Source organism: Euwallacea similis, chromosome 2 (genome assembly GCF_039881205.1).
Source record: "Euwallacea similis isolate ESF13 chromosome 2, ESF131.1, whole genome shotgun sequence".
NCBI classification, from domain to species: Eukaryota; Metazoa; Arthropoda; class Insecta; order Coleoptera; family Curculionidae; genus Euwallacea; species Euwallacea similis.
Genome location: NC_089610.1, coordinates 7,965,276 through 7,988,328, shown reverse-complemented (window position 1 = coordinate 7,988,328; position 23,053 = coordinate 7,965,276). Strand labels below are relative to the sequence as shown.

The following is a 23,053-nucleotide window of genomic DNA, read 5'->3' as shown; positions in this document are numbered from 1 at the left end:
ATTAGGGTTTAAACAGTCATTTGCCTGTCTTCTTTTTCTCCTTTTTATGCTCTTCTGGAGCTGTTGGTGATGATGGAGGAGATTCGGTGGCAGTTTGAACGTTCTGTACTGGTGGCGGTTCCGGTTTTTTTTCTAAAAATTACATATTTAATGCAACCTTATTAAAAGAAGAAAATATATGTACCTTTAATCATTTGATAAAATTCTATTTCAGCACGCTGAACAGCAGTATCAGCGAACACTTGTTCAGTAAGTGCAGGCAAATTCTCTTGAATCTGCTCCTCATCAATCCCCTCGGCTTGTTGTGATTGCTTCGTTTTTTGTTTAAGTCTAAGCTCCCTATTCCGAGCTTCCAGTATTTTCTCCCTGCGACTTTCCCTCTCGAACATCTTCCAATAACCACCATGTTATTTATCTATTTTATGGCGGCTTTACATACATACCGCGGTCATCAACACTTTATCGTTCTTGTTGGAAGTGGACAAATTTTCACTAAACTCAATCAAGTACGTGGTGCCCTTTTGATTGCCGACGGCAACCAGACGACCCATTTCATGCGTCCTAATGCGTAGCAGCTTCTCGTCGCAAACTTTAACGCTTAGTGATGCTTGTTTCTGTTGCTGCATAATGTCCCATACGTCCAGAATTCCATCAGTTCTTGTTGTGAAGAATACGGAAAGCCTACAAGAAGATAATGAGAAAATATGAAGTATAAATAGGTAGCTGATTGTGAAGAAGATCTAAAAAGATCTTATGGAAAGTTTTTGCGTCTTTTAAACCGAGTTCTGTTTTAGTAACCAGGATAGGTTGATCCGTGACTCAATCAGAAAAAGTTCCTATTTATTAATACATATATTATTCCCTAAAAATGTCCCCCATCCAATTGTTCACAATAAAATGAAGGAAAGTACGCCTCTGGTTAACATTTCCATACTATCTAAGTATAAACAGGTGGATAAAGGGGCCAAGAAAACCGCTAGGGGCCTAATCATGAGGTTTTGTTCTCGCTCTTCTATCATTGTAGATTGAGTCGTTTATGTACCATCCAACATATGTACATAACACGTACAACTAAGAAAAACTCCTCAATTTACCTTGTAGGACTCCAAGCACCATCAGTTAACATAGCCCTATGAAACCCACTCCAAATAATAGAACTCTCTCTACAATCTTCAGACCAAATTTTAGCAGACCAATCCCCAATTGTGAGAAAGTTCTTGACGAAAGCGGGATTTCTCTGCAAAGCCACCACTGGGCCCAAGTGAGCTTTAAATCTAACGCCCATTTTCTCCATAGCATTTTTTCCCTATGAAAAAAACATTCTAGCGCTTTTTTGGATTTCAAACATTACATTTGGCTACCTTTCGATTGCAGGAAACGACAATTCCCTCCTCGGTTCCGCACATAAACCGAGTGGGAATTGTGCTTTCGTATTCCAAACAAGAAGCGCCCAATGCTTTTGAAATGTCTTGCTCTTCTTCTTTTGCATAGTCCAAAAGGAGTGATTCAGTGGGATTGCTCAGTTTTCTTATGTCCCACCTACATTAAAACTGCTCTCGGAACGCAAAAAAAGTAATACATTTTTCTCTTACCATTTGATTTGTCCATCAGTCGATGCGCTGAAAAACTCACAACCGCTCTTTGAGTGTATCCACAGCACTGAATATACTGGGTCTCTAAAACTGTTTTCAATTTGACTGAGCTCAACAGGCTCATAACCCTTTCTAATGTCCCATAAAGCCACTTGTCCATTTCTCTGACCGCTGACTAAGGAATGAGGGTCTTTTTGATGGTACTCTAAGCAAACGCTGGGATATTCAGGTTTCAGCGTCAAAAGAGGCCTATTCGGGTTTTCTGAAACAACTCCAAAAATTCTTATAACTGATTTAACATTTAACATATATACATACCAACTTCCCAAATGTAAGAAAACGTCGTCTCCTTAGGAACAATGCTCTGAAACTTGAGATTACAATATGTGATTGCCAGTTTTGTTTGATTATCTGGCGACCACGAAATCCAGTTGATAGGTCTTGTAGGTGTGCTTTGGTCTTGGTATACATTCACTGTTCGAGCAGAGCTCCTCTCCACCAGAGGTGTAGGCTCTACATCAGAAAAATATTGCTGATAAATGTTGATGGCATTATTTTGCTGAATACAGTTCTCCATGCTCTAAAAGCATATTGGCTTTCTTGTTGTCTTGGCACACTTCTAATAAAGTTTCACCTTAAATAATTGCACCATGGTGTGATTGAAACCCTCATCTTTCTCGATTTTTCGCCTATAGCGCTTAGTTTGCTCTTCGTCTGCTGTATTGACATCCTTCGGCCATCCTCCTTCTACATGGTTCATACCACAAGTAGTGTACTCTGCTCTCATTGTGTTCAGATAATGTTCTGCTTGTATTGGGGCACATAGTGTGCTTTGATGTACTGGATCCCTATAGGTAAAACGTTTCATTGAGCCTGTCATGCAAAACATTATAAAATTACCTTAAAATATATTCACGCATCAACTTCTTGTTGGAGGGGTAGTTATCAATTAAATCTGGTCCCTTGTCAGAAAACAGGCACTGTCTGCCAAATTCCCTTCTTTTCTTTTGATAAGTGTAAGTTATATCCATTTTATATGTGTAATTTTCTTTAAATGTAAACTAGTGAATAGCCAGGTAAATATAAGGTGACTTGTATAAAAATAAAACCATAAGTTTGATCAATATCTCTATTAAGGTAAACAACAGGTTATATCTATATTTTCCTTCAGTTTCTAGTTTCTAGTTTCTAAGAGCCTTCAAAAATGCATCTTTCTCCTTTAAAATCTGTGTCTGTCTTAAAATATTACTGCAGTTATCCATTTGATGTATTCGCCTCTCGACCGCTCTCAAAACTGGTACTTCTTTGCTCAAAGGGGATACTGATTTCTTACAATTCATATTTAGTGACAATGGCTTAGTTGAGCTTAATTTACTATTCCAAGAGCAAGACTTGACTGAACTTGTAGCTGATTTTAAAGGTCCACTGCCATTTAGTTGTTTACTGTGCAGTTGGTCTTGTAGTAACGCGTCATTTAAATGATTGTATAAGATCCTGACCTTTGTGACTTCATTCTCGGATTCTTTGCATTGTTTAATTAAGGATTCTAGAAGAATATTTGCACCTTCCATGGAATTCTGTTGTGTGATTTGTTGATATGCTTGAAAAGTTGAATTGATTTTGGAAGCAGAAATTAAGTACACAGTGTGAAACCAAGAGATATCTGGATTGTTAGTATGTAGCAGCATAACACTAATAAATGCTTAGAAATGAAATAAATTGTGCTTAAAAATAAATATATCCTTAAGAAAAATCATTTTTTATTCCCGCCAAAAAGATTATTTGAATTATGTCAAGGAAACAAACATTTTTGTGTCATTTGTCGCAAGAAACAAAGTTATGAAGTCCAAGGCCATGAAATTAGATTTGACATCATAGTGGATTTCATTATCAAGTGGAAATGCACGGATATCATTCGGGTCGTACTCTAGATTTACGTCTCTATTAAAGGCATCGTTTACGATGATATGCTATCTGTAGTGAAAAACTCAAAAATCTCCAATTTTGCCAGTAAAATTGTTCAGGTATATCAGATTCTTTATCTACAAAAAAAACAACCGATAATTCTATATTTGATCCTAGTATAAGTAAATGTCATTGGATATATTGTACATCATATAGATTCCGCGGCATTACCATTTACAATCAGCTTATTATTATTTTTAAAATGTCGTGACCGAGTATTGACAGATGAAATGGAGTTTTCAGATTTATATCGCCATCTTTCTAGGAGCATTTGGAACCATCTCTCACTCTCTCCCTCTGCCTATTGCTTAGGCTGAACCAACATCCGGATTCACTCATAACCCCGGATACCGCTTAGTTTTCGAAAACCCCAAAACCGCCATTGCGGACTTGATCTTTGTCACGTACTTGACATTTTTTGACCCCTCCTTCGTCATAACCCACAAAAATTTTGAATTTAAAATTTTTTTCTTGTAATAATGTGGTGAACGTTTTATTGCACGTTTAGCTGGAAAAACATACATTGTCATCGTCTGGTATACACTAATCTATCCGAGCACATTCAGAAATGTCCGAAACTGCATTAATAGTGAAAGCAAAACCACAAAGAAAAGTTTTCAAAGCCACTCGAGTTACTAAAGTGCCTGAAAGTTTGCTAAACGATCCACATCTACAAGCTGCAGCCTCTGTATTACCTACCAATTACAATTTCGAACTGCCGAAAACTATATGGAAGATAAAAGAGTTGAAGGCAAGATTTGTAGCCTTGCAAATGCCCGAAGGTTTGTTGCTCTTCGCCACTACTATAGCTGACATTATTAAGGAGTTCACAGGCGCTGACACTCTCATAATGGGGGACGTCACTTATGGTGCCTGTTGTATAGATGATTTTACTGCCAAAGCTTTGGGGGTTGAACTTTTGGTGCATTACGGCCACAGCTGTCTTGTGCCAATTGATCAAACAAAGGGCATTAAAGTTTTGTACATTTTTGTGGACATTAAAATAGATCCCTTACATTTTATAGAAACCATAAAATTAAACTTTCATCCTAATGTTAAAATGGGCCTAGTCAGTACTATTCAGTTTATAACTACTTTACGGAAAGTGATAAAAATATTAGATGAGAGTGGTTACAAAAAGGTCTCAGTACCACAATTTAAACCATTGTCTCCAGGGGAAATATTAGGATGCACTGCCCCAGTGCTTAAATGCTGTGATATAGTGATTTATTTAGGAGATGGACAGTTCCATTTGGAGGCAGCTATGATAGCCAATCCCAAGGTAAAGGCTTACAAATATGACCCATACAGCAAGAAATTTACTTCAGAAAGCTACGATCACATCCAAATGGAGTCTATAAGAAAATCTAACATAGAGAAAGCAAGGCTGTCTGGAAATTTTGGAGTTGTCATGGGAACTTTAGGAAGGCAGGGAAGCATCAAAGTGGTAGAACACTTAATGAAACGTTTAACTGACTCAGGGAAGGAGGCAGTAGTAATATTGCTCTCAGAAATATTCCCAAAGAAAATAGATCTGTTTCCTAAACTAGATGCATTTGTGCAGATAGCTTGCCCTAGATTATCAATTGACTGGGGAATGGCATTTTCAAAACCATTTCTAACACCTTATGAATTAGCCGTGACTATTGGTGATGCACAGTGGCACAAGGAAGACAAAAGCTATCCAATGGACTTTTATGCTAATGCCAGTTTAGGCCCTTGGACACCAAATCACAAACCTGAAGAACTCAATATAAATACTTGTTGTGGAAAATGTATGTAACTAGTGTTGTTTAGGAAATATTATATATTTAATTTTTATTAATTTATCATAAAAAATTAAATTAAGACAATTGTAATTAAATATGTTTTATTTTTCGTGACTCATATCGAAAAACATGGAACAAGTATATGAATAATTATATTTACTCAATCTTTAAGCCTTGAATCTGTCTCTCCAATGAATTCAAGTCCCAAATAACCATTTGACCATCCAAAGCTGAAGTGCTCAGCTTTAAAGCTCTCGCCTTGGTGCCACTATAAATGCACACACATGTAATTGCATTCTGATGAATGGAATCTAAATTGGTATCGGAAGTTTCAGTCCTCGCTTGTCTATCGAGCGAATGGAACATCCTCATTGCAGACAGCCCTCCAGATTCTTTTTTCTGGGAGGCATCCAGTTTTCCACTGAACACCAACTGACCATTGGACAAGGTGTAAAGGATTGGAATGCAACTGTGGCCTGCGGCCACTATGGTCTTGGAGCTGATCCAGGTGCAACTTATGAACGGCAAATATTCAGCCTTCAATTTTACAAATGTGTTTCCGTTGCTTGGATCCGCGACGTTAATTGAAGAATCATGGGCCACCTAAATTCTTGTTTCAGCACAACTTTCCTATAACGTTAAAATTGGGATTACCCAAGCGACTTTAGATCCGTCCGGCGAGAAGTTGACGGAATGAATCCAGCCCCCTCCGGAAGTTGAATTGACATACTCGGCCATCAATTGTCCCAAAGGCATCTTAGTGCCCCAAGGAGTGGCTTCGGGAGTCTTCTCGATATCTTTAATGTAAGCCGAGAAAATTCTTACTTTAAAGTCGGCACTGCCCGTGGCTAGAAGGACGTTATTTGGGTGCCAATCCAGAGTAGATACAGTCGAACGAATGGGCTTCTTGATATGTTTAGAAACCCACCAGTCGTTCTCGCTCTCAAAGTAGCAAACTGATATCAAACGGGCCCCGGAACCTTCAACCCAAAAATATCACTATTAGAACCGCAAAAGCATTTAAATAAGAATCGATAGCTTACCCACAGCGAACTTATTCTCATTGGGAGACCACTTGACGCAAGTCGCAGCTCGATTGATTCTCAACAAAACGAGAGTGGGCTTCCACTTTCCGGTTCCATCGGGGGTCCAGACGTAAGCATTTCGATCAGCGGCGCAGCTTACGATCCGGTTGGTCCTCGGGCCCCAATCAATGCCCATCACGCGCAAATCATGTTGATTCAGAGTGTCGAGGTGTTTCCAGTCATGTCCGGATCGCTGATACACCTCGACTTCTTGGTTGTTTGGCGAGAATGCGATTTCTTATTCACAAAGAAAGTGTTAAAAGATTTGACACTTTTAGTGGTCAAATTGTCTTACGAGATCTATCGCTATTCCAGGCGTGGCAAGTTATAGGTCTTGGGGATCCAAACTTATGGCTTTCAGTCATCTGGAAACAAATGTAAAAGTGAGAGCATGATCCCACCTAATGGGTCAATGAGCTTGACTCACACATGCTCTTTGTGCAAAAATGTTACGACCTGTCCGAATTGGCCTCACGCGAAAGTTGACACTTTTCGATACATTACAGGATGTCAAAGTTTTACTTGTATTTTCTAATTTTGCCTACCTACAGCTCTGACAGTTCTTGATATGTTTGACTGGACTCTTGATACGAAGATCGATCCCTCCTCAAAGATTGAGGATGTTCCATCACTCATCGTATACAGGGTGTTTCAGGAGGAGATCTACAAACTTCAATGTGGTATTCCACATTTAATTCTAAGCAAAAAGCTCCCTAAAAACATAAGGACGGAAAGGCTTCGCTTAGGATATACAGGGCGATAAGGGTTAACTTTGAAAATTATTTGTTTAAGCGTTTCAAAAGAGGTTGTTGGTATTTTAAAGAAATTTGGCGGTAGAGAAGATATCATTAAAAGGCATATTTTGCAATGAAAGTAAATTAAATTTGCAAGCAGTGGCGTGCGTGCTACCAATTGCTACAATCAAGCAGACAAAAAAATGGGACACCATAGTTTTTTTGAACACGATTTAGTGATTTTTTAAATCCCCAACCATTTTACTAAAACAAAGGTTTCTTAAAGATTTATCGTGAAGTGTGTGGTTTTCGATAAATAAAACCATTTATTAAGAGCATTAGAAGTTATGTTGATAATAAATTGCTTTATTTCTGGAAAGAGACACGCTTTACGATAACTCTTTAAGAAACCTTTGTTTTAGTAAAATTGTCGGGGCTTTAAAAAATCATTAAATCGTATTCAAAAAAACAATGGCGTCCTATTTTTGTCTGTTTGTTTGTGGCGATTGGTAGCACGCACGCCACTGCTTGCAAATTTAATTTACTTTCATTGCAAAAGATGTCTTTTAACGATATCTTCTCTACCGCCAAATTTCTTTAAAATACCAACAACCTCTTTTGAAAGGCTTAAAAAAAAAGAATGTTTAAAATTAACTTTTATCGCCCTGTATATTCAAAACGAAGCCTTTCCAGACTTATGTTTATAGGAACTTTTTGTTCAAAATTAAATGTAGAATAACATATTGAAGTTCTCATCATGTAACATATTGAAGATCACCTCCTGAAACACCCTGTACAAACATGTCAGAAAACTCCCTATTGGATAAAGTATTCTTAAAATTCTCAATCCCCCTTTATGACCTTCCGAGTTTGGTTTGAAACTTTTTTCTTTCTCTCTCGGTACTCCACAGAATTCAGAACTTTATTGTATCGAATATTTTGCCTAAAGTTGCTTGCCTAACGTTAATGGATCCCAGCGATACTGCCCAGCAAGGACACAATGGGTAATAAGTATGAATAAGTAATGATTCATCAATAAAATTTTATTCTTTATCCTGTCACAACTGCTATTATAATACCCACCTTGAGAACTATATAAATCGATAGATAAAACTGCTCTGTAATTACTTTTCAAACACTTTTAATTCAATCTCTCATCTTTAGAAAACTACAACTACCAATAATTGCTTGAAAAAATATGAATCCACTTCACAATCAAGAAAGATTAAAACTTCTGAGAGCCTTTCCGCTTTGTGTCCATGGCGTCTAAAATCGGCTGCCTTTTGGCTTGATACTTCCTCCTGAGCTCATCAATTTCAGACTCCATATCAGTGTCCAGGTTTTCCATTTGCTGCTGCAGTTCCTCATAAGTGAGATATTTCAAGAACTCAAACTCCCCTTCCGAAATCGTCATGTTGAGTTTATTCTCCACCTCTACCACTTGTTGTTGCTCAATTTTTTCGCCCTCAATGGGAGTGATTAAGCTATCTTTATTCTCTTTATAATCATTGTTAAAATGATCTAAAAACAGCGGTCTGTACTTGTTTTTATTCGCCGAATTTGTACTGTGCTTTTTCATGGTCTCATCATCTTCTCCATCGGTGTTGATGATCATAGTCCCCAGATTTGACTCAAGTTCCACCAGAGTTGGGGTTAAATTTGTTAAAGTCCCACACTTATCAGGGACTAAAGTCCCTTCATCTGCATTTGAAATTATCGTCTGACTGACGTTGTCGTCTAACATGTCCAATTCGGGCGTATTTTTCACTGCAGGCACATTCTGATACGTCTGATTATCTCTGATTTGATGAGCTTCCTGAATCATGGCACTTAAGATGGTGGAAGATTTGGCGTTTTGGATAAATTCATGACTAAGCAGGTCTGTGGCTGTCGGCCTGTCCTCAGGATTTTTGACTAAACATACATGAACAAAATCTATAAACTCGGCACTCCACTTATCAGGTTCTCTGAATGATGGTGGAGGTTTAGTAGGTATCATAAATATTGCCCTCATTGGATGTATGTCCCCATAAGGTGGTTTTCCTTCTGCCATTTCCAATGCTGTAATGCCTAGGCTCCAAATATCGGCAACACAGTCATATCCAATTTCTTGGATTACCTCTGGAGCCATCCAAAATGGCGTTCCAATCACAGTATTTCTCTTGGCCATTGTGTCAGTCAGTTGTCCTGCCACTCCAAAGTCAGCTAGCTTAGCATACCCCTTGCTATTTAACAAAATATTACCAGCTTTGATGTCTCTATGGATTTTTCTTCTTAAGTGCAAATATTCAAGTCCTTTAAGAGTATCAGCTATCACTGTGGCAATCTCATCTTCACTGAGAGTCTTTCTTCTAATCCTCATTATGTCTGATATGGAGCCTGCACTACAGTATTCCATTACAATCCACAAATCATTGTTTTTAAAGTAACTTCCATAATATTTAACAACATAGGGACTATCACATTGTTGCATAATAGATATTTCTTTTATTATTTCCTGCAGATCTGTATCAACTGGCACTTGTTTGATGGCTAATACTTGCCCCGACTCTTTATGCAGGGCTTTGTACACACTGCCATAGGAGCCCTCCCCAAGCTTGCAAATGAGATCAAACACTTCCTCAGGTTGTCTAGTTAAACTCTCCTCTGACAACTTTTTTAATTCACTTTGAGACGACATTCTCGCACCCTACGGCCAAAAACAGTATTACTTATGCTTACAGTCAGTACTGACCTTTGAAAATTTTCTCTACCTGTTTTATGAGCTGGGTAAGTACTTATTTGCACCCTCAGTGATAAACTGGAAGGTTGTATGTTGCCAGGTTGGGAGAGAGCTATGTGTTGGCATGGACTGGCAAGGCAATACTGTTTTTGGCCTACTAGAAATGGTCAAATATACAACAGGGTTCAAATTGGTAAGGTTTGTTGTTTTTGAGTAAAGGAGGTTCATATTATCAGTTAGGTGACAGTCTGGTCATTATAATATGAATGATCTATAGGGATAGTGACTTTTTGGTGCCAATAAGGTTGGATGGAGAGTCAACAAAAGGATTGCTAGCATGGGTATGAACATATTAGATTGATTACTGCTTACAATAAATATGTAAAATTACCATAAGTTTGGAATTCTACTCATTAAGAACAGTATACAGGGTGTTTTACTTAGCTGTGTCTGCTATTATTACTGCCTGAAGTGTCAATGCATCATTTGTACATTTTTTTAGATGATCACTGAGATCTTCCAAACACCACCAAAAAATATTTTTGATGAGGATATTGTTATAATGGAACTTTAAAAAGAGCAAATGACACATTGATTTTTCAGGAAGAAAAAGCTTTTTCAAAATATGAAATTAAAAATGCCAGGTGTGTACTTAAAAAAATTGAGTGGGAATTGATGTCTTAATGCCTCACTTTGAAATAATAATTAATCCTTGTCGAGCAAAAAAAGAAACAAAAAAAATGTTTTTCATCAGACTAATAGTTGCTGAAATATTTCCAATTGAATATTTTGTCCTATTTTACATTTTTCATAAAACCTTGGAAACCAAGACCAATTTAACAACATTATTTGACCCCCATAAGTCTCCAAAAATTGCAAGTTATTTGCATTTAATCAATTTCTAACTCTCACCGTTTCGAAAATAGAAGTAGTTAGCACACCTAAACAAGGCACCCTGTAGAAACACTTCTTGTAAATCACCATATATGCATTATCATAATGGAGACTATAGCGAAAAGGCTGAATGAAGAGTTCAGTCATTCACTGCTTCTCCTTGAAATCATAAAGAGGAAAGGAACAGGGATTTTTTAGTGATGAGATCTAAAGCAGGAACTTTAGTGATTGTACAGATTAATGATAAGGCAAATTGGAACTGGCGATAAATTTATGGTGATCTAGTCTAACTTACCTTCACTAGAAATTCGCGGACTCTGGTCAGTCTACACGAATTGCCTTATTTTCTTTAAGATATGGTTATAAGTTTAATTGTTAAATGATGATCAAATGGGAGTGAAATAAGAAAATTCAATAAATTGAATATTAAACTGGAAAAATTGTTACTCATACGATGATGGAGTGGGTGGAGGAAGGAAGTGACAGTTGATGTTAGTGGGGGATACGACTTTAATGACATCTGTAAGTCCTCCAAAGATCCGTGTACAGCTATCAAGTAGCAACATTGTATAATAGAGCTGTTGTGTCCACCATGTGTCGCTAACTTCCATGTGGTTCAGGTTACGGTAAAAGGTTAAGGCAAACTGATCTGGTACTTGTGGTTGTTTCAGTGGAGCTATCTCAGCGAACATAAAACTTTTACCATTATTACGATTGTAAACAAATTTCCACCTTATGTCAGTATTTTGACCATCACTCATAACTGCCTGAGAATTCGTAATCAAGAAGTTCGATAATCCAGCTTTAAACCTGAGCCAACTCAAACAAATACATTAACCCAAACAATAACATTTGTCCCAATCTCAAAATCACAACCATGAACAAAGAACCTTTAATTTGCCTTCCCGGCCAGAGACTTTCTATAGCTGATGCGACTTACACAACAGGCCAAGGCACTTACCAAAGGCAGGGCTATGTTTACTCAATGTTGGCCGGAACAGTGGAAATCATAGACCGAAATGGAGTAAAAGTGATTGAAGTCCATACTGCTGGAGAACAGACTATTGTGCCAGCCCAAGGGGATATAGTGACTGCCCAGGTTAGTGTTATTGCCAATTATTATTATATTTTACAATGTAGAAATTTAAAGGTATGCTTAATTACTCAACAATATGCCAAATGTAACATTAAATGCATCGGAGGCACAGTGCTTCGAAGTCCCTTCAAGGCTGTAGTAAGACGAGAAAATATCAGAGCCACAGAAAAAGACAAAATTGAGGTTTACAAGAGCTTCAGGCCTGGAGATATTATTCTAGCAAGAGTGGTACTAAGCTATAGCTCAACCAATTAACAGTAATTAAAATTATAAATATTTTGTAGCTGCCAATAACAGAAGCACATTCTTATCAGTTGACTACGGCTGAAAATGAACTGGGGGTAGTCACAGCATATAGCGAAGCTGGTTATTCTATGGTGCCAGTGAGTTGGACAGAGATGCAGTGCCCAAAGACTTTAGTTAAAGAACCAAGGAAAGTTGCCAAAATAATACCCGAGAATATTGAGCTTGATGGGTTGAATTTAGACTCAGATGTTGATGACTAATTGGGATTTAATTTATTGTTAAGACTGAAATATAAAAAATGTTTATCTTGTGATTTCAGCATGATGTAATACATTCAAGTTTAACAGAAGGATGGCCTGCAAATTTTTTATATAGAGGTAAAGGTCATACTTAAAAGACGATCTTATTGTTTGTTCACAAAACCAATATCCGCTAATTTGCATACACAGTGATTTGCATAGAAGCGTACTCGAGCTATTGACCAAACGGGTTTGTAAATGACCTATTTCAGAAAGAAAACGTTTTTTTGCGTACTAAACAATTTGTAGTTCAAGATCATCCTCTTTAGCTATTACCCGTACATATGTGTGAAACCAATCTTTAACGCTATACCAATTTTAGCGAATAAACTTTCACTTTCGGGCAGACTGACGAACGAGATATCATTACCAACAAAGTTCCAATTACATCAGTGCTTGGACATATTTACAGCCATGAAGCTCTCTTTAAATGGAGTAAGAGAACTGTGATTTTGACCTTTAAAGTAAAGGTAAAATTATATTATTTCAGATCTTGCTCTTCGTCTGCTTTACCGCCGTAACTATGGCAAGAGTAATTTCCACTGAAGAAGAAAGTGCAACCCCTGCCTCACCACCTAAACCATACGCATTTGGCTATGCTGCAGGAAGATTTCCTGGACACATTGATCGCACCCATTCCGAGGTGTCAGACGCGTCCGGAGTTGTCCAGGGTAGGAATTTTTACATACCACCATTTGAGTTGAATTTAACTGAAAGTGTTCTAGGTTCCTATTCTTATGTGGATCCTACGTTTAAGATCCGCAAAGTAGACTACATCGCAGACAAAACTGGATTTCATCCAGTGTTAAACCACAATGTCCCAGCTTTGCCCCAGGATACACCAGTTGTTGCAGCTGCCAAACAGAGACATTTGATTCAATATTCCAGGATTGCTAGTAGACATCAGCAACTTCCAGAGGTTTCTGACAATATTTTTTAATTTTAGGGAGATCCCTTATCTATATTGGTCTTAGGTAGTTGTACCCGCCGACACAAAGGCAGTTCAGTTTGCTAAAAACAGGCATTTAAGCCTGTTTCAGAAAATTGAGGAAGAACACGCTAGAATAGCTGCTGAACGAGCAACCTTGAACCAACAGGAAGATTCATCTCTGCACCCTAATGCGCTAGAGCAGAAAAATGAATATTAGAATAATAAGATGAAATTGTTTTGTTTTGTATTAATAAATTGATAATGAATTGGAGTGAATTTTTGTTTAATTTAAACCTCTATTGCCGAGTGTTTATATTTTAAAGCAATATTGATCAGAAATAGAAATTTAGTCATGAAATTGGACGAAAATATAAGAGAAAATGGCGATCGGCTCTAGTTTTCCGCAACATTGCCACATTTTTCAAATTATTAGGTCTATTTTAATATGTTGTTATTCTAACTGGTGAATTGACTTTTTATGTCAAAAGAGGACATCTCCGTTACCTTCGACACTTGGATTGTTTATTGTTTGTGTTGATTATTATTTGATGATTTATGTTACAATTGATTTTACAATTTTCATTAAAATCGACTATTTGAAGCCGTTCTGGAGTCGTAATAATGTAGTTTAATATATAATTATTTTTGTATACTTATCTCTTCAACAATGGTTACAATACGATTCAACCTTGAATAAGTACAAAATGATTTGCACATTGAAATCTTTCAAAGAGCAATCTTTTGTGTAAATATTTTAATTTCCTTAATGCGAATTTAGTGCCCAAATGCTTTAAGCTGGGCTACAAGCATGGAAAGTTTTACCTCATTGTGCTGCATTTGTATGGGAAATACAGAAACCCTAAGTTTATTGGACAGTAAAGATGGAAACAGCATAAAGTTCTTGAAGAAATTAGCAATTTGTGTGCCTAGCGAAGTAAGTTGTACTGTTATTAGCGTATCTCTTATAGGAATTTACACCAACAAACTTGACAAGAGTTTACCTTCAAACAAATAATATGTTTGGAGAGTACTGTTAGGTTTCAACATCACTATGCAATTTTGTAAGTACTATACATTTTGCAGTATCAAACTGTCACTTTAAATAACTTGAAATCTGGTCCCAATTTAAAATACCCTTCAGCTTAATATTGCAATATGCATAGCCCAACAAACTTGAAGAGTAAGGGTTAATTTTAGTTGGATAAGTTACCACACAATGCATTTACATTTACCAAGTTACTTGAAATAAACCAAGTTTAGAGGTAAACTCATATCAAGTTCAATGTCATAACCCCTTTAGGCTCATTATCAATATCCCTTCTGACATTGATGTTTTTGTTATAGACGTGGCATCCCTTTTATCAAATTTGCAATTCATGTACCACCCAACTGGACATTACTTATAAGTTCATACAAAATTGCATAGAGAGCGAAGAATTCAGAAAGAAATGTTTGTTAGAAATCGAGTGCAAATCACCTAATATTCCAAATGAATCCTCTGAATTAGAAAAATTTGCATGCGATCACTGCAACAGAAAATTCCGCCAAAAGAAGTATTTAAGTCAACACATTACCAAACTACATTCAAATAAGAAGGCACGACCTAGTGCTGATTTTGGGGATGATGTGTTGGATAATGGGATAGTTAATGAGTAAGTTTTACACAATTATTACGTAGGTAAATTGGTTGCAGAATTGATGTTTTTAGGCAAGATTACAAAGTAGACATTGATGACATTGTTGTAAAAAAAGATCCCTCAATTGATGAGGAGCTAGACAAGGAAAATACAAGACTGCTTCTAGATGAAGAGAAATGTTTCAGTGATGATGATGTAGCCAATAATGGCCAGATTGATGCTAACTATAGCAGTTACAGTGAAAAATCTGAAGTAAAGTTCTTTAATACAATTATTTTGTAAAAATAAATATTTTAATTGTAGAATGAAGAAGATGATGAATTTGAGGAAAGTCCGGTGGGGCAAAGATTAAAGAAAAAAGGAGTGAAAAAAGAGCCACAAAAGTGCAGCTTCTGCGATGAAGTTTTTCCAAAACGTTTGGATTGGATAAAACACGTACGCACGAAACACACTATGGAAAAACCATTCGCGTGCGATCAGTGCGATGCCCGATACATGAACAGGTACTAAAATTCTTTTATTTTTAACTTGGTTTATCAAATTAAATTTACAGGTACAGTCTCCTAATACACGCCCGAAAACACACCAACGAAAAACCGTTCATTTGCGCCACCTGTGGCAAAAGTTTCGTGTCTTCTGCAGACTTAAACCATCACAATAAAATCCACAACAAAGACCGCGCCTATCCGTGTCCGTCCTGCGATAGACGCTTCAAAACGCACAGCAACCTACGCACGCACCGTCTCCAAATGCATCTAGATCCGGCCGATTGGAAGTTTCCCTGTCATTTGTGCGATAAGAAATTTCCCATGAGGGGCAACCTGATGAAGCATTTGAAGCGCCATGCGGGCATTAAGGAGTTTGACTGTCACATTTGCGGAAAGAAATTCGTAAACAAAGCAGAGCTTATGCTGCATTTAAACACACACACCAATCAACGATTATTCAAGTGTACGATTTGCGATAAAGATTATAAGAACAGAGAGGGACTAAGACGGCATATGAAGGTCGTACATGACCAGGGGAATTGGAAGGCACCGAAGCCCATACACAAATTTTTGTGTCCAATGTGTCCTAAAATGTTTGCTTTCGGGAACAAGTTGCAAAGACACATGTTTACGCATACAGGAGAAAAGCCTTTTAAGTGTGACTATTGTCCGAAAAGATTCATCGATAATTATGGAAGGAAAGTGCACTATAAGAAAGACCATGAAGTCGCCGAGGGTGATATTTGTAATGTTGGCAGTTAGATTCTGTAGGTCTTCAGTTTAAAAGTGTGTCAATTTTATCAATTTACAGTAGTGGCCGATTTTAGTTACTTCTGTGAAGTTCTTCAACGTCACTTTTATGTTTTTACAAAGCTTTATTTTTATATACCTTTTTACCTTTTTCAAATTAAATTATCAACAAAATATTGTTCACGTGTGTAACTATTTTCAAGACGTTCTTGATGATCATCTGATTTTCAACTGATCCGACTAGTCACTGATAATAGCTAACTAATCCGATAAATATTTAAATTTAGATTAAAGAGTCTCGTTCTCTTATTAATCAGTTTCAGAAAAAATATCAATAGAATTGATCCTTGATGATAGGCAGGCAATCCGATGGGTTGAAAATCAGATGATAGGGACAAACACGATCGAGATCATTATTTGCATCTTTTGTTTTCCAGTAGTCGTTATTTTGAAGTACTACTCAATGGAGATCATTATTTTTAGGGCGAAATGAAATGGCAGTTACAACACATTCGATAGAAAGTATAAATAATCATTATTATAGATTGACAACAAATGAAATTAATAACTAAAGATTATAATTATTGCTGGCAAAACACAAGAGATTTTATAAGTTTAAATTTTAATAACAAACTAAAATCGAAGTTCAAGACTTTCAACAAAAATTGAAAAATGTCTGTAATAAATATCTGTTTCTTTTGCCTTAGTTACGGAAAATATAAGGTATAATACATACAAACATGGCATTAGAACTAGGAACATTCCATGGTGGCCCAAGAATTTGAGTTTTCATTGAAACTGGGAAGCTGCGTTGATGGTCCTCCATTGGTCTGTGACGTGTTATCATCTGGCATTGATTCAGTGGTTTCTGAAGGACCTGGCCCTGGCTCTTGAGAATTAGGTTCCTCCCAGTTTATTTTGAATCTGGTTACTCTGGGTTCAGAGGCCAAAATGTTCCTAGTTACCTGAAATTAACAAAGCCGTCACTACCATAGTTTTATATAACTTCTGTTGAAGAGCTCAGTAGAGCAGCTGGACATTACCTCCAACTAAATGCAAGTGATATAAAGCATATTTCAAGATCTCATTCTGGTCATTGAAATGAAAATATTGAGTTTATTCAGGTTGATGCTCAGGTGGAAAGAAATAATGTCGCTGCATGTTGCATGAGAATCCATTGTGCAACCAAAAATTTTATGAATTTGATGATTGTAGCATGGGATTGATGCATCATTATTTGTTAAATTGGTGACAAATCTGTAGAGGTGACGGCAAGTCTTAATTGAAATGATTATTGCAACAAAAAGAATTCTTGTCTGATGCTGGCATTAGGCAATGTCCCCCATAGGTGGTTAAAAGTTCTAGATCAAAGGTCAAGTCCATTAGTAAGTCAGGTACCCACAGCCTATCTCCTGACTCATGTCACCCTTTATCTTAGTGGGTCAAATTATTATTATTATTAACTGCTAGACAAAGTTTAATCTGTTCAACAATGCAGTAATTGGTGCAATAACTACAGAGTACTCAGAGAGATAACAGGTTAACAAAAACCTGATCATACTAAGGCACAACCACTAAGGTACAATGTGCCTAACAATGAATGGGCCAAATAGACCTCAAGTTGAATAGGAATGCTACCAGCAAACTAATTCAGAACAATAAAATACCTCAGTTTAAAAGATATTTTTCTAAACTTGCCTTGTCAAACTGAGGAGGGCTAGGTGGGTTTTCTTTCAGTTCTGGGTCACTATATTCATTATTTATAAAATACCCCACACGAATGAATTCTTGAGCCCTATATGAGCATGTTAAGAGAACTACAGTTACCCCCAGAGCATCATTTTCAGGAATTCTACTAACATTAGGGGGATCTGCCTAAAAATACAAATAATTAATAATGCTATGCAGCAGGACTCATGTCAAAATTCTACCTGAAATACAAACATGTGCTTTCCCTCGGGAATGGGTCCCACATAAACAGAGTCCAAAATTTGATCATATTCTTCAGATTCTGCAGAGCCTACATAGATCATCTTCCATTCAAGATCTGAAGAAAATTAAATTGGGTACTTATGCATTATGCCAAGCCCTAAGCCAAGGTACCTTCTTTCAATTCCTCTATACATTCAAATGTGATTTCAAATTGAAATGGATTAAGAAAGGCGCTGGGATTATCCATGACTGTTATATTACACAGTTGAACTTTAGCCATTTTTCTACGTGAAATGTTATACACAAAGCAATAAAGTTCTCGAAAATGCGACCACTAAGGTGTTGGATCTTTGGAAAAGTTCACAGCAATACAAATTAGGAGTCCCACTGAGCAGCGAAAAAACTGCTGAGCACGATAAACTGACTGTGTAAAGTACCTTATATTTCAGATATCTACAGGTTGTTGCTGAATATTCTAAAAAATTATCAAAGGAACAAGGCAACTGAAAAGAAAAACTGAGTGTAAAATTGTGAAGTTTAAGCGGGAATCCTAACCATTTACCAACGTAACCGTATATTTTATGCACAATTATGACATGTCTGACAGAATTCTCTTGGCAGCTGTTGTTTCGAATATTCCATGGAACAAAACAGGACAGAAACTTAATTAAGACAATTTTTCCATTTATCCAATCAAAAATAGAGATAAATGTCAATTCCTTCACCCCTGAACTCTGACAGCAGTAAACGTATGATTTTGACCTTGTACTAACAGTTTATAAATAACAATTATTGCTTTTGTGGTTTTTATGTTTTATGATCAGTTTTTGGATAGAAAAATTTTAAAAAGGAAAATTTCTCAAAAATGCACAATTTGTGCTTGAATTAATGGCCTTAGCTAAAAGTCTCCTTTGAGAACTAGTGCATATTCATAAAATCTAGCAAGATGTACGAAAGTCCTATTTCTCTTGAGGAAGCCTGTTTAAATGTAGTTTGCCATAACATCCTAACTTACATTGAACCTCAAATTCAAACCAAAGATGGGTGGACAACAGATATTGAAGGTAAAACTTTCCCACTAAGTTTATTTCAGCCCATATTAGACTTTTTTGAAAAGTACTCAAATTGAATTAGCCCAAGTAACTTTCTGAAAAAGCCTACTGCATTTAGAGTTTTTTTAAATAACTTTGCACCCTTTTTTCAATTGAAGACATAGGGAGTGATTGTTATGACGATGAAAGGAGTGACAAAAAATACAAATTTCGAGACCCAGGCATATTTCTGATAAACCAAGTCTCAGAAAAATTAATGAACAAGATGATGCAAAAAAAGCTGCTTTGTGACGCTACTCTCAACATTTTCACTGAATACAATACAAGATTAAAGTCAGTGAGAATAAAAAACTGTAAAGTAACGAAGTGTGGACTTCAGATATTGAGACAACATAAAATTACTGATGTGGAAGTTACCAAACTGCGTAACGTTAATATTGAAGATGTTTTAGGTGACTCATAATTCTAATAAACTGCAACATTGGGACTTACATCACTCTTCTTTATGCAGATTGTTTAAATGATTGGTCCCTGCAGAACCTCAGATCAGCAAATTTTGCACACTGTCCATGCACTGACATGTTTAGGTTCAATTTCATAGCGTTGGTTGCTAGTCTTAAGAGTCTGAAAAGTCTGAATTTGGCTTTTACTGAATTAAATCAAGTGACTTTTAAAGTTATTTGTGAAGACTTGAAGACTCTTGAAAAAATTGATCTCTCTGGAACGAGTATTAAGGATTTGAGACCCTTGGAAATGCTGTCAGGCACTCTCGTTAGCCTGTCATTATGTGTAGGTTCTATTGAAATTGTTTTTACAAATAATTTTAAAGATACCTTTAGGATATGGTCACTGCCAGTGAACACCTGATAACAGCTTTAAAACAGTTGATCCTACTGAGGTTCTTAGACGTTAGTATTTTCAATGAAAAACTAGATAAAAAAGTGTCTTACCACGTTATGGACCTGCTGGATAGGACTGACATATTGCCAAACCTTGAGACATTAGATATATCTGGTTGGAAGGAGTTAATTCCGAAAAATTCCTTACTGTCTTTTATAGACAGTCATCTCAAGCTTGAGTTCCTTGGTAGATGATTTAGGTAAACAAATATAACACATCTGCTTGTAATGATGTTATTAGGATTAGTTTTGACTTCAATAACCTTCGACCCTGCATTTTGCGAACAAAAATCTCTGGATAGATTTCCTAATTTGCGTATAGCAGGCCTGGGAAACGAAGATCAGATTAAGCTGACTCTACATTATTACAAGGACAGATATAACTATGTCCAGAAAGCTTTGTATCATCTCTTTCAACTGACAGGCTCCTTTGTTGACGCTAGACCTGACGTATTTAAATTAGTTTTGCCTGCTATGGAGGTACATTCTAGTAGGTGAGAATAAATTAAAAAGTTATAGAGATTGAATCATGCCCATGATGGAAATATTTCAGATTCGGAGTTCAAATGGCTGCAACTGCTTGTATTTATAACTTGACCAGATTGGAGCTCAGCAAGCACATCCATCCACAAACCTTAAGTCGGGGTGTTGAATTGACGTTAGTGGCAATGGAAACGTTCCCCGACGAATTTCAGTTGCAGAAAAACTCCCTTTTGACACTATGTAGCGACCGAATTCTGCAAGAGGTCACCTTTGACCGGTTTCGTTGCGCCAAGTAAGCAAATTATATTTAATTATATAGGTATAACTCATGATTGATCTTTGCAGATTGGTTTTAGATGCCTTGTGCGGCTTTGAAGACTTTAATATGAATCGTATGGCAGTTGCTATTTGCAGCATACTGGCTTCCAAGGTATGTGAGGTCCACAACTATATTGTGTCTCATTAGTCAGGAAATTAAAGTTTTTTTGGCATCTATCTTGCTTTTACCCGCGAAGAAGTTACAAGGTGCACGAGAGACATTTAGTAATATTCGACCGTTTTATCCGGCCTTGAGCACGCAAATCCCAGTCTACATTTACAATTTGTTGTAGCCAAGTTGTTTCAGGTCTCAACAGAAGAGACGTCGGAACTGGGGGCGCGCCCTGTTTACATGCGCAAACTACTTTCCATGGTGCAGAGCCGCGTGGAATTAGCAGTTTCAGACATAACTTTGAAATTCACGTTGAGCGCTCTTTGGAATTTGACCGATGAGAGCCCCGCTACGTGTTCCGTGTTTTTGGACCAAGGCGGTAGCTATTTGTATTTAAAGGTCTTGCAAAAGTTTAATGGAAATGCCCAAATCGAAACCAAAATATTGGGTAAAGAGTTAAGGTGTTTAGAGGGTTGTTTTTAGTAAAGGTGGGTTTTATTAGGCCTCTTGAATAACATAGCAGAAGTAATAAGATTGCGCGAAAAGCTTTTAACTGACGAGCTGGTTTGTGTCCTATATGATCTTCTTCAATCGGACAACATTGATGTCAGTTATTTTGCCGCCGGCATTGTGGCCCATTTAACATCCGACGGCGATCAAGCCTGGAAATCCTGCAAAGTAATACTTTTCCCAATCCTATTGTCAAATTTTATTTCTTTGATAATGAATTATTTGAATTAGTTACCGACTTACACAAGATCAGACATGCTGGAAGCATTGACGTACGCCGTATCCAAATGGAAGGTACCGGAAAGTGAGATGGTGGCGTATCGTAGCTTCAAACCTTTTTTCCCCTTATTGAGAGTGGACGTAGATTATCAAGTGCAATTCTGGGCTGTGTGGGCCATCAATCACGTGTGCACTAAAAACCGTAAGTTTTGCCCATATATCAGAAAACTATGTAACATCCAATGATTGCTTCAACAGCGAGTCGATACTGCCAAATGCTGTACGAAGAGCGCGGCCATATTCTACTCGGTAATCTCATCAACTTTGGCACGGCCCATCCAGACATCCGGCAATTAAGCCAAGACATTCTACAAACTCTGAGAGACCAAGGAGTGCCAGTGTGAGACGAAATATAAACCGTTTTGTGATTTTGTTAGCTTTAATAATTTAGAAAGAATGTTATAGACACAAATTACCTATTCAGGCGATAAGTCGATAGAGTTGAATTTGACCAGCTGCAAGTTGTTTGATGTTATAAAGCGTTTTTGTGTTATTTCATTGAATATCTGTTGCTGGTTTAGCTGTTGTTTTAATCATGATTTCATTTTGGTCTAGTATATATTTATTTTTTTAGTCATTGTTTCTGAAATTATACTTTTAAATTAGTTTTTTTGTTTCGGTTTCCATAGGGTTTTTTTATCTCCCTAGTTAATATTACCCAAAAATGTATTCAAGCTAACATATCCCACTTTAAGCAGTAGCGTAGCAAGGTCCTTCCAACCTTACAGCCTATTGTTTATTAAAATTCCGTAAATTCGTAGATGGACAAGAATAAATTACAAATATGCCTGAGACACCAAATAACGGGCGCTTATCTTAAGTCACGAGTGCGCGTAGCGATTCCGTTCCGAGCGTTTTAAGTCGGTGTTTCAAATTGTAAAAACCTACGTATTTTGTAAATTGTGCCATATTTACGTAAAATATTTAATAGAGTGGTCTTCATGAAAATTTTCGTTTTTTTTACTTGTATTTATCCTCTGTGATCGCTATAAACTCATGTCCTGCTATCGTTAACATTTCTTTGCATAAAGAAATATCTGTCTGTTACTGTTGGTTTTTCTTCTGATTGACCACACATGAGTATTTGTATTTTTTAAGACCTACATCGGTAACATTTGTCGCAACCACCTGAATAATTTTTGGTTGCAATGATATGGTGCTTCGAAACAACACTATGAGAAAGGTTCAAAAAAAGAAGAGAGGACACGTAGAGGTGTACTTACAAGCGGAAGGTAAATCACTCGAACACCTCTTATAAAC

The 23,053-nt window shown here is 36.9% G+C and overlaps 8 protein-coding genes across 11 annotated transcripts; 5 read left to right on the top strand and 3 right to left on the bottom strand.

The window, feature by feature from the left end:
- Positions 1 to 4: 4 nt before the first annotated feature.
- On the bottom strand, positions 5 to 2,623 carry Dnai2 (dynein, axonemal, intermediate chain 2). The gene is made up of 9 exons (XM_066400874.1): positions 2,493 to 2,623; positions 2,227 to 2,440; positions 1,911 to 2,172; positions 1,593 to 1,854; positions 1,362 to 1,539; positions 1,095 to 1,306; positions 444 to 681; positions 185 to 389; positions 5 to 132 (listed from the first exon to the last, which is right to left on the bottom strand). The coding sequence occupies exons 1-9, from the start codon at positions 2,621 to 2,623 to the stop codon at positions 17 to 19; spliced, it is 1,818 nt and encodes a 605-aa protein (XP_066256971.1). The 3' UTR covers positions 5 to 16.
- A 1,320-nt stretch (positions 2,624 to 3,943) lies between these two features.
- Dph1 (diphthamide biosynthesis 1) lies at positions 3,944 to 5,421 on the top strand. Its single transcript, XM_066405867.1, has one exon. It carries the CDS (start codon positions 4,126 to 4,128, stop codon positions 5,338 to 5,340), a length of 1,215 nt encoding a protein of 404 aa, XP_066261964.1. The 5' UTR covers positions 3,944 to 4,125; the 3' UTR covers positions 5,341 to 5,421.
- LOC136419490 (serine/threonine-protein kinase 3-like) lies at positions 5,411 to 11,254 on the bottom strand. 4 transcript variants are annotated; one of them, XM_066405865.1, is made up of 5 exons: positions 11,057 to 11,248; positions 6,707 to 6,776; positions 6,370 to 6,648; positions 5,981 to 6,306; positions 5,411 to 5,929 (listed from the first exon to the last, which is right to left on the bottom strand). In XM_066405865.1, exons 2-5 carry the CDS (start codon positions 6,774 to 6,776, stop codon positions 5,483 to 5,485), a joined length of 1,122 nt encoding a protein of 373 aa, XP_066261962.1. In that variant the 5' UTR covers positions 11,057 to 11,248; the 3' UTR covers positions 5,411 to 5,482. The 4 variants fall into 4 exon arrangements, with proteins under 4 accessions (XP_066261962.1, XP_066261959.1, XP_066261960.1 ...); XM_066405862.1 differs by lacking the exons at positions 5,411 to 5,929; positions 5,981 to 6,306; positions 6,370 to 6,648; positions 6,707 to 6,776 and adding exons at positions 8,270 to 9,834; positions 9,899 to 10,024 and having other exon boundaries at positions 11,057 to 11,254; XM_066405863.1 differs by lacking the exons at positions 5,411 to 5,929; positions 5,981 to 6,306; positions 6,370 to 6,648; positions 6,707 to 6,776 and adding exons at positions 8,270 to 9,836; positions 9,904 to 10,024 and having other exon boundaries at positions 11,057 to 11,254.
- Positions 11,255 to 11,377: 123 nt separating this feature from the next.
- Positions 11,378 to 12,452, top strand: Csl4 (exosome component 1 Csl4). Its single transcript, XM_066404778.1, has 3 exons — positions 11,378 to 11,860; positions 11,912 to 12,085; positions 12,142 to 12,452. The coding sequence occupies exons 1-3, from the start codon at positions 11,639 to 11,641 to the stop codon at positions 12,361 to 12,363; spliced, it is 618 nt and encodes a 205-aa protein (XP_066260875.1). The 5' UTR covers positions 11,378 to 11,638; the 3' UTR covers positions 12,364 to 12,452.
- Positions 12,453 to 12,467: 15 nt separating this feature from the next.
- On the top strand, positions 12,468 to 13,566 carry LOC136418671 (cuticle protein 19.8-like). Its single transcript, XM_066404804.1, has 5 exons — positions 12,468 to 12,480; positions 12,725 to 12,837; positions 12,893 to 13,073; positions 13,128 to 13,321; positions 13,377 to 13,566. The coding sequence occupies exons 2-5, from the start codon at positions 12,817 to 12,819 to the stop codon at positions 13,548 to 13,550; spliced, it is 570 nt and encodes a 189-aa protein (XP_066260901.1). The 5' UTR covers positions 12,468 to 12,480; positions 12,725 to 12,816; the 3' UTR covers positions 13,551 to 13,566.
- A 412-nt stretch (positions 13,567 to 13,978) lies between these two features.
- Positions 13,979 to 16,382, top strand: LOC136418595 (gastrula zinc finger protein XlCGF57.1-like). Its single transcript, XM_066404701.1, has 5 exons — positions 13,979 to 14,267; positions 14,678 to 14,985; positions 15,042 to 15,222; positions 15,274 to 15,473; positions 15,524 to 16,382. Exons 1-5 carry the CDS (start codon positions 14,142 to 14,144, stop codon positions 16,218 to 16,220), a joined length of 1,512 nt encoding a protein of 503 aa, XP_066260798.1. The 5' UTR covers positions 13,979 to 14,141; the 3' UTR covers positions 16,221 to 16,382.
- A 332-nt stretch (positions 16,383 to 16,714) lies between these two features.
- On the bottom strand, positions 16,715 to 18,697 carry asf1 (histone chaperone asf1). Its single transcript, XM_066404789.1, has 4 exons — positions 18,312 to 18,697; positions 18,140 to 18,255; positions 17,907 to 18,083; positions 16,715 to 17,173 (listed from the first exon to the last, which is right to left on the bottom strand). The coding sequence occupies exons 1-4, from the start codon at positions 18,418 to 18,420 to the stop codon at positions 16,961 to 16,963; spliced, it is 615 nt and encodes a 204-aa protein (XP_066260886.1). The 5' UTR covers positions 18,421 to 18,697; the 3' UTR covers positions 16,715 to 16,960.
- A 185-nt stretch (positions 18,698 to 18,882) lies between these two features.
- LOC136418578 (protein zyg-11 homolog B-like) lies at positions 18,883 to 22,399 on the top strand. Its single transcript, XM_066404689.1, has 11 exons — positions 18,883 to 19,204; positions 19,351 to 19,644; positions 19,704 to 19,981; positions 20,032 to 20,278; positions 20,333 to 20,585; positions 20,645 to 20,866; positions 20,920 to 21,004; positions 21,200 to 21,452; positions 21,507 to 21,682; positions 21,746 to 21,935; positions 21,992 to 22,399. Exons 1-11 carry the CDS (start codon positions 19,087 to 19,089, stop codon positions 22,135 to 22,137), a joined length of 2,262 nt encoding a protein of 753 aa, XP_066260786.1. The 5' UTR covers positions 18,883 to 19,086; the 3' UTR covers positions 22,138 to 22,399.
- The last annotated feature ends 654 nt before the right edge of the window (positions 22,400 to 23,053 follow it).

Bases quoted from the DNA above. Each gene is read 5' to 3' on its own strand.
- Dnai2 (XM_066400874.1), bottom strand. From the start codon at position 2,623: ATGGATATAACTTACACTTATCAAAAGAAAAGAAGGGAATTTGGCAGA. The intron at 1,307-1,361 runs GTAGCCAAATGT...TTTTTTTCATAG, and splicing joins TCGTTTCCTGCAATCGAAAG to GGAAAAAATGCTATGGAGAA. The intron at 682-1,094 runs GTAAATTGAGGA...ATCTTCTTGTAG, and splicing joins GGTGCTTGGAGTCCTACAAG to GCTTTCCGTATTCTTCACAA.
- Dph1 (XM_066405867.1), top strand. From the start codon at position 4,126: ATGTCCGAAACTGCATTAATAGTGAAAGCAAAACCACAAAGAAAAGTT.
- LOC136419490 (XM_066405862.1), bottom strand. From the start codon at position 9,825: ATGTCGTCTCAAAGTGAATTAAAAAAGTTGTCAGAGGAGAGTTTAACT.
- Csl4 (XM_066404778.1), top strand. From the start codon at position 11,639: ATGAACAAAGAACCTTTAATTTGCCTTCCCGGCCAGAGACTTTCTATA. The intron at 11,861-11,911 runs GTTAGTGTTATT...AGAAATTTAAAG, and splicing joins GGGATATAGTGACTGCCCAG to GTATGCTTAATTACTCAACA. The intron at 12,086-12,141 runs GTACTAAGCTAT...AATATTTTGTAG, and splicing joins ATATTATTCTAGCAAGAGTG to CTGCCAATAACAGAAGCACA.
- LOC136418671 (XM_066404804.1), top strand. From the start codon at position 12,817: ATGAAGCTCTCTTTAAATGGA. The intron at 12,838-12,892 runs GTAAGAGAACTG...ATATTATTTCAG, and splicing joins TGAAGCTCTCTTTAAATGGA to ATCTTGCTCTTCGTCTGCTT. The intron at 13,322-13,376 runs GTTTCTGACAAT...TATTGGTCTTAG, and splicing joins GACATCAGCAACTTCCAGAG to GTAGTTGTACCCGCCGACAC.
- LOC136418595 (XM_066404701.1), top strand. From the start codon at position 14,142: ATGGAAAGTTTTACCTCATTGTGCTGCATTTGTATGGGAAATACAGAA. The intron at 14,268-14,677 runs GTAAGTTGTACT...TTTTTGTTATAG, and splicing joins CAATTTGTGTGCCTAGCGAA to ACGTGGCATCCCTTTTATCA. The intron at 14,986-15,041 runs GTAAGTTTTACA...TGATGTTTTTAG, and splicing joins GATAATGGGATAGTTAATGA to GCAAGATTACAAAGTAGACA.
- asf1 (XM_066404789.1), bottom strand. From the start codon at position 18,420: ATGGCTAAAGTTCAACTGTGTAATATAACAGTCATGGATAATCCCAGC. The intron at 18,084-18,139 runs GTAGAATTTTGA...TTGTATTTTTAG, and splicing joins AGCACATGTTTGTATTTCAG to GCAGATCCCCCTAATGTTAG. The intron at 17,174-17,906 runs GCAAGTTTAGAA...TGTTAATTTCAG, and splicing joins GCCCTCCTCAGTTTGACAAG to GTAACTAGGAACATTTTGGC.
- LOC136418578 (XM_066404689.1), top strand. From the start codon at position 19,087: ATGTACGAAAGTCCTATTTCTCTTGAGGAAGCCTGTTTAAATGTAGTT. The intron at 21,005-21,199 runs GTATGTGAGGTC...AAGTTGTTTCAG, and splicing joins GCAGCATACTGGCTTCCAAG to GTCTCAACAGAAGAGACGTC. The intron at 21,683-21,745 runs GTAATACTTTTC...TATTTGAATTAG, and splicing joins AAGCCTGGAAATCCTGCAAA to TTACCGACTTACACAAGATC.